This window comes from Drosophila montana, unplaced genomic scaffold (genome assembly GCF_035044405.1).
Source record: "Drosophila montana isolate Dmon_TW-CO22-7 unplaced genomic scaffold, ASM3504440v1 contig_402_1, whole genome shotgun sequence".
NCBI lineage: Eukaryota > Metazoa > Arthropoda > Insecta > Diptera > Drosophilidae > Drosophila > Drosophila montana.
The window spans coordinates 4,476,581-4,490,504 of NW_026998739.1; the positions used below are offsets into that span (position 1 = coordinate 4,476,581).

Sequence of the window (13,924 nt, forward strand, 5' to 3'; positions counted from 1 at the left end):
TCGATTCACCTTCCTCGCGAGCAGCTAAAAATATTGGCAATAACAAATTGTTGTACATATAACATTTATTATTCATTAAATATAATTTTTAAAACGCTTAATTTTAAGTTTTCAATAAATTAAATTCGTGCTCTATATAAATTAAATACGCTGCTAAATGACTCTTCACAAAAATAGACGTCTATATATTTTATTTTAAATCTAAATTTGATCGTGAACAACAAACTATATAACTAATCAATAAACGATTTGACTCGCCTACTCGACTACATCGATTTCTATGTTATCGTCGTCGTCGTCGGCTCGTTCGCTGAGCTCCACACTGGAACAGCTGTCGGAGCTGTAGTCCAACACTTCATGGGATCGAGCGGCGCCCGCACCAGACGCGACTATCATTGTCTTGGACGTGCTGCTGCTGCCGGCGCCCATCTGCTGTGGCGGCTGCTTCTCATGACCGCTCTTGAGATTCTCGCGCGTGTGTCGCCATTTCATGCGTCGATTCTGGAACCACACCTTGACCTGCAAATCGAGAAATTTCACTGAGTTTGGATATCTGAGTAACTAATTTATAGCTGAATTTTGCTCGTCAGCTGGAAATTAAGCCTATTTCAACTATCAGAAACACAATTCTTCTAGTTTTAGCTGTTTTGTACTTTTGATTCAGCTATATTTGAAATTAGATTAATCTATTTCATATATCAGAAACCAAATTCAGCCATTTTAAGCTGCATTTCACATTGGATTTGGCTATTTTAGCTATCAGAGACCTAATTCAGCTATTTTAAGCTATTTTGAACATTGAATTCAGCTATTTTAGCTTCTTTTAGCTATCAGAAACCTAATTCAGCTTTTTTAAAGCTATAGTTGCTATTGAATTCGGCTACTTTTTTGCAGCGGCAGTTGGCAACACTGGCCGCAACTCACCTGTGCATCTGTCAGATTCAGTCGTGCGGCCAATTTGCGTCGATCTGGTTTTGTTATGTATTTCTGTTGCTGGAATTGTATCTCGAGTCCTTTTCGCTGCAGATTTGTGAAGACGGCACGTGACCAGGAACGCTTGCGTTTGCCATTGTTGTTGTTGTTGTTGCCGCCGCCGCCGCCGTTGACATTGTTGTGATTGCTGCTGCCGTTGCTGCTGCTGCTGTTGTTGTTGTTGCTATTGCTGCTGCTGTTGCTGCTGTGAGCGCCATTTTGCATTGTGCTTGCAGCACCTGTTGCTGTGCTGGGCATGTCCAACAATTGCTGCTGCGCCGTCTTGGCCAGAAAACGTTGCTGTTGCGTTAACTGCAGCGTCTTTAGGCTGTTCAGCGGCGCCTGCAGCGCAGCCGTCGATGTTGAGCTATGCAGCAATGTTGCTGCCTTATGTTGTTGCTGTTGGTGTTGGTGTTGGTGCTGTGGGTGAAGATGTTGCTGTTGCTGCTGCTGCTGGTGATGATGTTGCTGCTGCTGCTGATGAAAACGCATTAGTGCGTTTGTTGCCAGCGTTGGAAATGTTGTTGCTATCGATTAAAAAACAGAATCGTTGTATTCCAGACATAAAATAAAACAATCTATAAGTTGTGAGAGCTTCACTTAGATATGTTATTTGCCCCAATCTGATTTACCCTTTTTCGTATTCGTACACATAAAATAAAATATCACTGAGTATAGATCTATGAAATCTAAAGTAATGTGAGAATCGCATAGAAAGACAATCGCTTGGAGATATAATTTGCTCTAGTCTGTTCCTTGTCCTTATAAAATAATGAACTTCGTATAGCTCTATGAAAAGTAAATAATGTGAGAATCGCGTAGAAAGGTGATGCTGGTGATATTGTTGTTACTGCTGCTGCCAGCGAAGGAAATGTTGTTGTTATCGATTTAAGAACAGAATCGTTGTATTCGAGATTAGAAAAAACTATTTATTTTCACTTGGATATATAATTTGCTCCAGTCTGATTTGACCTTTTTTGCAATCATATAAATAAAATATAATATCAAAAATTCTTTAAGCAATTTATTTAAATATAATTTTATCAGATCTCCAATAGTCATTTTTATTGGCCTGCTTAGCATATTTATTATTGTGTTCTTCAAATGTCCGTGCTTCAGGAAATGCCTTAACCCCAAAACCAAACTTTATTTGTTTTTACAACTCAGCATCGAACATCCTCCTGCATAAGCTTATATCCGCCGGTACAAAATTATAAATATGTACATATTTTGCAATACAATTTACGCATTTCCCTAATCATAAGAAAAATATTAAAACACAATTTTCAAAAAAAAAAAAAACCAAGAACGTTTCACAAAAATGCTTGAGTAAATTATTTTCAATGAAAACGCACGTTGAAAATATTTAAATGAGTTTGTTTATAATAAAATTTTCACTTAATTGGAAATAATCAGCGTTGCGGGTAAACAAACTGTTTACACCAAAGCGCCAAAAGCCAACAACCAAAACAACAGCAACAAAAGCAACACGCATAAGCAAATACCTCTCAGCGGACCAAAAATTATTTGGGGTAATCGAGCACGACATGGGGCACGAGATGTGCCCGGTAGCGGGAAGCTGGGCGCGGGCAGCTGGAACCTGGGCCAAGTGTGTGGATTGCAGCTAAATGTTTTTTAAATATGCCCTCTGCAGAACAACTTATTAGCTTATACAGTTTGTATACGCTTCTAAAGGGTATTGTGATTTGGAGATGTAAAGGAAAACATATATTCTTGATCCGTATCATTTAGACGAGTCAATATGGTCATGCTCGTCTGTATCTTTCTATGCAAACTAGTCTTAAACTCTGTCTAGATTCGCCTTTCGGTTGCAGGCAATACATATATTAGAATCAGGTGAATCGAAATACTTTTTCTTATAGTTGTCATAGGAACGATTATCAAGATCTTATATGAAAAACTTTAACTTTTACACAACAACTTATTAGCTTATTAAATCTGTACACGTTTCTAGGGGGTATTGTTATTTTGTCTTGTGTTAGAAGACATTGTCGGGCCCATAATGTTAAATATATATATTCTTGATCGGTTTGAATAGCCAAGGTAATATATTTATGTTCGTCTGTATCTTTGTATGCGAACTAGACTCTTAGGCTTAAAACTTCCATGAAACCTTGCCTAGATTCGCCTTTCTGTTGCAGGCAACACACATATCCGAATCGTGCGGATCGGATCACTATTTCATATAGTTGCCATAATAATGATTGGTCAAAAATTTGGGTTTTGTATGAAAAACTTCCATGTTTTCTAGACCAAGTTTTACTATGCTGCTTTAATATGAGTCAAATCTGATCAACTTTTGATCAATTATATCATATCGAGTCGAGTTTTAGGTATTGGAAACTTTTCTCAAACAAAGCAATCATGACAAGTAATGTATTAAAGAGTATTATTACTTCGGCGTGTCGTTTGTAGCTTTTATTTCTTGTGTTTTAGTTTTGTTTTATTTTTGTGGCATTGCTTAAACTAGTTTATGCATTTTTATTGGTTTTTTATAAACTGTGCGCACGGTTATTTCGGTGCGTAAATGGATTTCCAATTTGTTTGTGCGCGCGGCATGCGTCTAATTATTTTTCATGGCGCATTTTATTTACTCAAAACTCGTAGCGCTCTTATGTGTATTTACATTGCAACGGAAATGCGCTACAATTGTATCTGTATCTGTATCTGCATCTGCATCTAAATTGTATCTGCATCTGCAAGTGCAATAACGCGCACGCCTTTATCTTAATTGACGGCATTTGGCTTATGTCAACCGCCGGCGATTTCTTATAATGAGTTTTCATTGATTTTCAACACCTCAGCGCGCCTTAATTGCCGCGTCTCGCACATGGGATGCATTTGTAAAGAATCTCTGTAAATATCTTAATGAGTTGCGATCATTTTGGGGCGCATCTTAAATCATTGATCAGCCTGAGGTCTGGCCAGCATCCGCATCCTGAATATTTGTGGCTATTAGCGAATTTATGGCCTGCTTTAAATTGTTTCGATTTATTTGCACTCTACGAATTGTATTTATGGGCTGGCGCATATTTTGTGAGTTCACATATTTCGAGTAAACACTTGATTGCATTTCGAGTGCAAGGCGAATAATTGCCACATTGTGGTCCAATAAGAGGAACGAGCGAGTTATGGCCTATCTTTGAGCCATGTGCGCATCTGAACAGCAGGTGCAAGAGCTAAAAAGATCCCTGACCCTGATGCGTTCACAATGAACTGAGTAAATATGCATGGAGTATATGCAAACGGGAGTGCCTACTCTTGCGCTTTCAAAATGGCCTGATAAATGAGTTCGTAAGAAAAATACTTTTGAATAAACGTAAGAAATAAGCAAGAATATCTAGGAGATGTCCTGAATTCAATGCTATATAAACATTCCCGTTTCCTTCTATATAGGCACATTAGTTTTAAATTATGAGAAATGCAATTTTGATGAGCCTTGGGTTTTATATTTGGATCTTTAGGAAGTTTGCAGCAGCCAAATATGGCACCAAAGACTAGGGCTTTACCTTAAAGAATTAATTGTGCTCTTAGTTTTTGGGAGGATTGGGATAGTTTCCCAAAGAGTGAAATATAAAATAACCTACATACCAATTTACTTATGCTATAGAAAACCATGCCTCAACGTCGATATTTATCGATATCAGGAAAATTATAGGAGATATTAAAAACCAGGTAAACTTGTGCAGCGTCTGACATGGGGAAATATATACTCCCAATTTCAAGTCTCTAGGTAAAATATTTAGAGAATTTAAATTGTGAAGAAAATTGGAATGCGAGTTAGTTTTCTTACTTTCATGCAAATCGCTTATGCAAATTGAACAAATTAGTAGACAATTATAGTTAAATTTATATTATTTGTTATCAAGATCAGTATTTTATGCTATTGTATGTTGCAAAGCAAATCAGTTCGCCGTTTTATTTAAAAGAAAACACAAAAAATAAAACGAGCAATTGGCGATCATCAACATAAAATTCCCTTATCGCGATCTTGAACTGATCGAAATGAATATTAAAAAAAAATATGTTGATCAAAATGATGTGTGGAAATCGCTCTGAACCCAAAGCTCCTTATGAAAAGCGTATATAATATATAATATATATAAACGATGACTGTTATTGGGGATCTGCAGATGATCATCTGCTGCCCTCCCGGCAAGTGAAAGCGCTCCTGCTGCTGGGAATAGGGCCTAATATGACAAAAGTTGGCTGAAAGCAGCATGTTAAATACGAGCAACACATGCACACTGTGTTGATCATTGATCAGAGCGAGCTGAAAGACACAAGCAATTGGATTAACATATAAATTGTAAATTAATTAGGCAAGCGGCGCCAAATTATTGGCCCCGACCCGCAGCATCGAGCGAACGATTCATAAATAAGCACTGAAACAAGAAGAACAAAAACATAGAAACAAAAAAAAACATAACTAAAGAAGATCTTCAACAATCCATCGATCGATCGATCGATCGATCGCCAGGCAGCAAGAAAAAACAATCAAACAAACTAATCAACACCCATGCAGCAACAGCAACAAATAGTTGGAAGAGAGCGAGAAAGCGAGACACAGAGAGAGAGACTGAGAGGTAGAGAGGGAGAATTTGGAACCTGGAGCTGCATGAAAATGTGACTGCGGTTGGGGCAATCGTTTTTTATGATGTGCGATGCGATGCGATCAATCCATCACAAATGAATGCACAGAGCAGGTCCCGAAAGCTCCACCTCGTCCTCCCCCCCCCTCTCTCTCTCTCTCTCTCTCTTTCTCTCTCTCTCGCTGATCAGTGTCTACGCACTTGGCTGAATAACTTTGGCACCACAGGTAGCTGGCTCTGGCCTGGGCCACCACAGTGGGTGGCTGTGTAAATAGTTGGCCTCGGCTGGCCCCTAAAAATACCGCATAGCTACAATCAGTCAGTCAGTCAGCTAGTCAGTTAGCCAGTTCTTCAGTCAGTCAGTCAGTCAGTCAGTCAGTTAGTTTGAGAATGCTGCATGTCATTAACTTAAACGGCAGCCTCAGTAGTTGGCCCAGCGGCGCCCCAATCTATCAGAGAGAAAATTCAGCTCCTTATGGCCATAGTTAAATAAGCTAAAAAAAAAACTCTTGGCAGAACGGAACAATTCATTATACTTGGATGGATTGGCTGCCCCCTGAATGACGGGGGCCCCAATTGCTCAAGCAAATAAACAAATTCGCTTCAATCGGTTTTCCATCGTTTTACCAATTGAATGCGCTTGCTCTTGTGGCGGGCAGTTTATTTTTAAGACTGATTCTTAATTTGTTCATAAATTGTTGTTAATTTGGTTTTTGTTCTTTTGAATTTAATTTATTTAATGTAGCGCAGGATTGATGAAACACTTCAAACTCTTGTCGGCTTTTGTTTTTTTGCTGCTGATTGAGGAAATGTCGAATTTAATGCCACGTGCTAATTGGCATTTCATTTTCGCCCTCTTAACATTGTTCGTGTGTGTGTGTGTGTATGTGTGTGTGTGCTTAATGTGTTTAAGAATCATTTAATATTGATAATAATTTCCATAAATGTTCACATTGAATTGATGGGCTGGCAAATTAATTTTGATGTGGCTCTAATTTGTTTGCCATTTTCAAAGGAAATTAAGGGGCTAAATTTGTTGAAAATGCTGTTGAATGATATCATTTCTGGTTTTGACATGAACGCATCAAATCAAAGCGTTTAAGGAAGTCTGTAATGGAATAGCCAGGAAGTTTTTTAGTAAAACTTAATTTATTTATATTTTTGAGCATTGAATTTATGATATTTTCCATTCAATTTGCATTAAATTTAAAATCATATAAAGAGAAGAGTGTTTTGAATTATATGGAAATTAAAAATGAGTAATAAAAATTAATGTAACAGGCGGACAGAATCATCTTCGAAGCCCTAAAATTTATTTATTCTTGATCAGGAGAACGAGTTGATCGTCGTGTAGACAGATGTAAAAGCTTGACTTTTGAAACATATTCTTCCAATCTACAGTTCATAATTTCTCTCCATTTTATGGTATCGATAAATATCGATTTTTTGATATTATTGCACAGACCCTAAATATTTAACTTTTAAGATACCTCTTCTATTGCCCAAAACTCAAGCAGACACTTTTCAAAGGTAGAGCCCTGGGTTTTGGTATATACACACTATTGTATGTCATACATAAGCCCTGAAAACTTTCAACAGATCGGACTATAAACACCGAAGTTACTCAAGACTGCATTTCTCAAAGAAAATGTGGGACTAAGGTTTGAAGAAGCACAGTCGCTGCATAAAGTGCGCAGGCTTCGGCTTGAATTCGAGTTCAGTATATTTCTTCGTGCTAGCAACGGCAGTTTAGGGTATCTACGTGGTCGGATACACCCGACTATAGCACTCTCGTTGTAAATAAATTATAAAATTCAAATTGCAATGAAAATGCAATAACGTAGCATACCAAAGAGCTTAGAGATCGCTGATGATGTTTATAAAATAATTGAGAAGCGTTTTAATTTATTTATGGCTTCTCTTCCTTCACAATCTTTGGCAATATAATGTCATTGGGTTGCGTAGACTTCCGGGCGCAGCCTTCAACGCTTGAATCGATTTGGGGCTCTCAGCTATTTAACACCCTCTTGATAAGAATTGTATATAAAACAAAAGAGTTAGCCGAAGCCGAAAATGTAAAGGGCACCAGCCAAGACAACAAGTTGAACAATACAAATCCAATTCACAACAATATACAAAATATATTTCTCACTATTTTTCATATAAACAAGATCAAAGTGCACAGGCTGGCAGGCAGTCCATGAGTCGTCCCCAGATATACAAAACAGCAGGAAGTAACGTAAATACGAGTCGACGAGTCGACGAGTCGAGTGAAGAGCAGATATCTATTTGTCGATTTCAACAAACGAATTGTTTTCGTCAAGATCAGGCCACAAACAGTTGGCTACAATAATAATATTGCACAATATGGCCACAGATCAACTAATAATTCCAATAAAAACGCACGATTTATGACCCCAGCCATTTGGCTGAGACCAAAAAGTGTTTCAAGATATTTCCCGGAATTTACATTTTCTATCTTTTATTTAACAATGCGATTGCATTTTGCAGTTTATAATCGGCGGAAAGCGAAGAATGTGTCGGAATTTGATTGGCAAATTGGGAAAAGTTCTCAAACGGATCTTTTTGATCGTCTCTGAGGATTGTTTGCAAAAGTTCTTGTAAAAAGTCATTGAGAGGATGTTGAACTTTGATAGAAGAATATTGGAAATAATATTCAAAGATCATCCGATTCTTCCATATTTTAATATTTATATTAAGTAATAGAATTAAATTAAATTAAATACTAATAATATAGATCCTGAGAGAAAAAACTTAGGAAATTATTTAACAAATAATAGAGTTTAGTTTCAAGTTATTTTCGACTTTTTTTTAAGTTCATCCAATGCATTTCTTCTGTTATTTCTAATCTTTGCAATATAAGTAATAATATTATTTAATTGGCGCTCGTTCTTACCATGCTCAGCAGCACGTATGGGCGTGGGTCTCAGCACGGACTTGTAATCCATATATAAGCCCGGATAGAACTTTTCCATGCCCGCATAGGCATAGCTGCCATGATGTGTATTGGTCAGTCCTTGTGGAGCAGACAATGGCGGGTGCTTGGCCGCTTCGGTGGGTTGTGCAAAGCAGCTGGGAAATGTACAGCAGGCATAGACACTGCCATCACAACATTGCCTTGAGGAAGTTGGGTTTGGGTTTTGGTTAGGGTTTGGGTTTGGGCTGGGCAAGGGATCGATGCGCTCTGCGCTCAACAAACGATCGACACTGAAACTAAGTTTCACTTTGGTTGTGCTGTTGCTGCTGCTGAGCGCCGGGCTCGGGCTGGTCACACTGGTCGCAGGACTCGAACTCGCGATTGATTCTTTGGTGGGCAAATCACTGTTGGAATTGGAACCGTTCTCACTATCCGCTTGATCGTGATCGCGGCAAGGCGCTTGCAACTTCATTTCACAGTTGTCGTTAAACACATGCGTGCTGAGATTCTCGGGCACACTTTGTTCCATGTTGGCACTTTCGTGTAGTAACATTGCTCAATTGTTTGGCAGTTTACGCAGCTGGTCACACTGGCAATTTGGGATCAACATTAATTAACGATCATGTCACAAGAAAAACACCGTCGCTTCAAAAGACACAGATCGCAACAAATTGTTATTATTAGGGTAGAGGGACAGACGCATTAAATTCCAACCGCTTGCTAAGACAACCCACACGGAACTGAATGGACCGGCCCGGGAGCAAATCCCAGCACCGATCATCGATTGCCTTTGGGCGCATACGAATAAATATTGTGTTCAAGTAAATCTCAGTGATTGTGTGTGGATCGTTACAGTGGGTCGCATTGTGACAAAACAGGTGCAGAATGTGTAAAAGCGAATTTTTTGTGTTTTAATGGAACTTATAAGGATTTCAATTATTATTAACAAATTATGTAGATTTACTTTAATTATTGCAAAAAAGTAGATTTATGAACTCAAGTGCTTTTCTTAAGGTAATTGATCTTTTGCTAAACAATTTTGCAATTTCTGTGGATCTGTCTAATGGCGATGTTAATATTAACAACCCATTTAACTTGCGTCAAACTTTTGCATTTTCCGTGGTTTTGTTGATTTAACAAGCTGTTAATATTTACCAGGAGGATAAAATAACAGTGTTGCCAGCTTTATATACATATATTAAACGTATGGCACCGAATGTGACAATATGTAACAGTTAACTATAAAATATGGTTATTTTTTTCATCCTTAAAGCGTTCAATTAACTGATTTCTAAAGTTTTGTTAGCACAATTGTGCACACGTTAAGGAGTTGACAATAGGACAACATAAACAATCCAGTTCATCATCATTCACATCAGAAAACTTGGATCAGCTTCGTATAAAAAAATTTATATATTTATTAATATTTTTAAAATATTTGTTGGCTTTAGCTCTTGGCCTTATCTTTAGCAGTATGCTACGCGTTAGCTTCGCATATTTTTCCCAAATTCGTTCCACTGTTGTCCACATGGGAAACTTGCTCTACACGGTTTGGTTGTTTACATACAAACAGAACGCTGTGTCATTAGCTCAGCCAGAGATCGTTCGTTGATCGCTATTGAGATTTGTTTACCGATTTCTCCATATGTTGCCTTACTCCGCACGCACACCACGAAACGAGTAAGCACACACACAACACACACACGAATACAGCTCCATAGCGCCTACACCTTATGGAGCGGCAGCATGGCAGCTGCTGGCCAATGCGAACGTTCCATTCAAGTGGGCGGAGCTATAGACGCTATCGCCGACAATGTTTTATCTCTCTCCAGCTCATGGGCACGAGCATGTGTTGGCTAAATTGTCTGGAAATTGAGTGATCTCTGGGTAAATGTTGTGCGCCAGAACATAATTCCATGTTGTCTGCCTGTTGGCCTGTTAATAAAGTGGGTAACGGTGCCGAGCGCCGTGTAGAGCCATAAATCTAGCCGCATTCGAGGAACCAATACACAAGCATTTTGTTGCATGTTCCTTTTAAAATTTTTGTGACCCATTTAATAATCGCAAGCAAACTTTGTGACCTGCCTCAAAATATATATATTTTCCTAAAATCGCTTAAGGAAAATGGAAACGTTTTGATTATCGAAATCCTGGCGTGACGGTACTGCGGCGCCAAACACCACCGACCCCCTCCCCAATTGACCCCGAAAAAAAACAACGAATATGCAAATGCAATCAAGGAGAACGTATAGAAAAAAGGATACATTAAGCGAGCTATCAAACGCTGAATACCCTAAAATATTTCTAGGTTCATTTACTAAAAATATAATAAAATGATAAAAATATATATAAAAATATATACAGAGGTTCAGAAAACCTGAGCACCTGAGTGTTCATTAACAAGGTGTTGACCCCGAAAAAAAACAACGAATACGCAAATGAACTAAAGGGAAACAATAGAAAATAAGGACACATTACTCAAGCTAGCAAATATTAAATATCTTTAACACATTTCTGGGTTATTTTCTAATATAATAAAAAAATTCTATAAATATCAGCTACATGGATAACCTGTGCACTCTGGGTGTTAATACCTTGTTGTTATGACCAACATTGATCTCTATCCGTCCAGCTTAAAATTTAGAAAATACTAAACGGATTTCTGTCAAAATATTACTATTCCTTTGTTTATAAGCATTATAACTATCTACCAAACATTTTTAGAAAATACTACATCCACAAGATAATACACTAGCCTGAATTTTGTATCTGCATACTTCTATTTCTAGAAAGAACAATACATATTTTTATGATAACATTTTGCGTAAGAATAATAATAATATTCTTATTATTATAAGCATATAGTATAACCATCAACCAAACATTTTAAGAGAATATTGCTATTATTCAGAAGATAATCCACCAGCCTGGAATTCGAACCTACGTCCTTATTTTTCTAAAAATAGCAATAAATGACTTAATGATAATTTAAGGAGTAATTAGAACCGTGTTTAGTTAATTATTAGAAATTATGCTCCTATTTTAGAAACATTTGTAACAGAATATTAGCAAAACAGTAACATTAAAAAAAAATACTATCAAAAATTGGCTAATCAAGTAGGGAATTAGAGTTAAAAGTACATATAATTAATATATATTGTTTCACACAAAACTCGTCTTTGAGTTGCCTCAATTACTGGAGGAATGAGCCAGTTTATTCCAAAGCTCTCTAATTAAATATTTTCAAAATAATACCATGATAATATCATCATCATTTTGCAAATATCAATATTTCTGAAACCTCACGAGAAAGTCGCAACGCCCCTTACAAAAGAGTAGAGAAAAAACGCAACCAAGCAATGTAAACAAACATGAACAGGATACTTTGAGGGAAACGAAACCGCAATCAAATTGACTTGGGGCAACTAAATTTGGGTTAGCTAGGACACAGTACGTGTCAACCGCTCGAATGGAGTCGTCGTCGTCAACATCTGCGTCGTCGTCGTTGTCAACATCGTCCTCGTCGTCGATATCGACGCGTCAATTGCGGCGCAATTTTAATATGGAAAGTCTCAGCATCAGCGAACCAGCTGATGGCGATGAGGAACAGGATTTCACATTTCGTTATCCGAGCTATATGTATCCCGATGTTGAGTACGACAAGCATGATGTGCCGCTCTCCTTTCGAGCCACGCCAGACTCGCTGTTCAATCTGTGCGCCGCTGTGGTGGACGCCCAGGCACGCACTGAAGTCTTCAAGTGGAGCATAAACGAAGTTGCCGAGTGGCTGCGCGAATTTGGCTATCCGGAGTACGAGGTGGGTTGGCTATGGTTGGGGCGCCTACAAACCGTTCAGTTCGAATGTATTCACAGGAAACCTTCAGGGAGAACTATATCGATGGACACAAGCTGCTCAATCTGGATGCCATCGCTCTGGTGGCTCTGAATATACGCGATTTCGAGCACATTCGCCATCTGGGTCGAGGGATTCGAGCGCTCTATCGCAAGGAGCTGCAAACGGCGACGCAGACGAAACATCAGAGCGAGGTCTACAAATCCTTTCGATCACGCACCGGACGCAAATACGAGGGTCTGCGTGAGACGGAGCTACTGGGACGCATGCACATGCTACGCTCTGTCTTCCAGGACATCAACGACTGGGAGCTAATGGAGCTCCATATGGCGCGAACACCCGTGCGCCGATATCGTGAGGTGTTGGCCAGCTCGAGGCGTTATAATTTATACGGCCCCACAATGGCACGCAGATCGCCCCTTACGATGGATGACGGCGATACAACAGCATGGTATAACTTCGGGAATTGTTATTGAGCTGCCATGTGGCAGGTTCTCTGAACCCACCAACAAATATCTAACTATGTCAACTGTTTGTTTAGCTTAAATCAGCTGATTCTTGTTAATTTCTCTTACTATGCATAGTCTACTTTTTGGCGCATAACACCTGAAACTAAGGTTTCTAGTCTAGATCTTCTAGTTCATGGAATAAATATTATATAATTTGTATTACTATTAATCCTATTCGTATTTATTCTTATTCTTATTCTTATTCTTATTCTTATTCTTATTCTTATTCTTATTCTTATTCTTATTCTTATTCTTATTCTTATTCTTATTCTTATTCTTATTCTTATTCTTATTCTTATTCTTATTCTTATTCTTATTCTTATTCTTATTCTTATTCTTATTCTTATTCTTATTCTTATTCTTATTCTTATTCTTATTCTTATTCTTATTCTTATTCTTATTCTTATTCTTATTCTTATTCTTATTCTTATTCTTATTCTTATTCTTATTCTTATTCTTATTCTTATTCTTATTCTTATTCTTATTCTTATTCTTATTCTTATTCTTATTCTTATTCTTATTCTTATTCTTATTCTTATTCTTATTCTTATTCTTATTCTTATTCTTATTCTTATTCTTATTCTTATTCTTATTCTTATTCTTATTCTTGTTCTTATTCTTATTCTTATTCTTATTCTTATTCTTATTCTTATTCTTATTCTTATTCTTATTCTTATTCTTATTCTTATTCTTATTCTTATTCTTATTCTTATTCTTATTCTTATTCTTATTCTTATTCTTATTCTTATTCTTATTCTTATTCTTATTCTTATTCTTATTCTTATTCTTATTCTTATTCTTATTCTTATTCTTATTCTTATTCTTATTCTTATTCTTATTCTTATTCTTATTCTTATTCTTATTCTTATTCTTATTCTTATTCTTATTCTTATTCTTATTCTTATTCTTATTCTTATTCTTATTCTTATTCTTATTCTTATTCTTATTCTTATTCTTATTCTTATTCTTATTCTTATTCTTATTCTTATTCTTATTCTTATTCTTATTCTTATTCTTATTCTTATTCTTATTCTTATTC

At 37.1% G+C, this 13,924-nt stretch overlaps 2 protein-coding genes across 2 annotated transcripts; one reads left to right on the plus strand and one right to left on the minus strand.

Annotated features, from left to right (window-relative positions):
* Window positions 1-165: 165 nt before the first annotated feature.
* Window positions 166-9,229, minus strand: H2.0 (Homeodomain protein 2.0). The gene is made up of 3 exons (XM_064697843.1): window positions 8,503-9,229; window positions 925-1,499; window positions 166-519 (listed from the first exon to the last, which is right to left on the minus strand). Exons 1-3 carry the CDS (start codon window positions 9,074-9,076, stop codon window positions 259-261), a joined length of 1,410 nt encoding a protein of 469 aa, XP_064553913.1. The 5' UTR covers window positions 9,077-9,229; the 3' UTR covers window positions 166-258.
* A 2,631-nt stretch (window positions 9,230-11,860) lies between these two features.
* LOC135439246 (uncharacterized) lies at window positions 11,861-12,891 on the plus strand. The gene is made up of 2 exons (XM_064697929.1): window positions 11,861-12,340; window positions 12,397-12,891. Exons 1-2 carry the CDS (start codon window positions 11,993-11,995, stop codon window positions 12,850-12,852), a joined length of 804 nt encoding a protein of 267 aa, XP_064553999.1. The 5' UTR covers window positions 11,861-11,992; the 3' UTR covers window positions 12,853-12,891.
* The last annotated feature ends 1,033 nt before the right edge of the window (window positions 12,892-13,924 follow it).

What these genes read in the sequence shown, in the direction of transcription:
- H2.0 (XM_064697843.1), bottom strand. Translation starts at nt 9,076, where the DNA reads ATGTTACTACACGAAAGTGCCAACATGGAACAAAGTGTGCCCGAGAAT. An exon ending in CATACGTGCTGCTGAGCATG is followed by an intron (nt 1,500 to 8,502) that starts GTAAGAACGAGC and finishes TTTAATCGATAG; the next exon opens with CAACAACATTTCCAACGCTG. An exon ending in TGAATCTGACAGATGCACAG is followed by an intron (nt 520 to 924) that starts GTGAGTTGCGGC and finishes CTCGATTTGCAG; the next exon opens with GTCAAGGTGTGGTTCCAGAA.
- LOC135439246 (XM_064697929.1), top strand. Translation starts at nt 11,993, where the DNA reads ATGGAGTCGTCGTCGTCAACATCTGCGTCGTCGTCGTTGTCAACATCG. An exon ending in TTGGCTATCCGGAGTACGAG is followed by an intron (nt 12,341 to 12,396) that starts GTGGGTTGGCTA and finishes ATGTATTCACAG; the next exon opens with GAAACCTTCAGGGAGAACTA.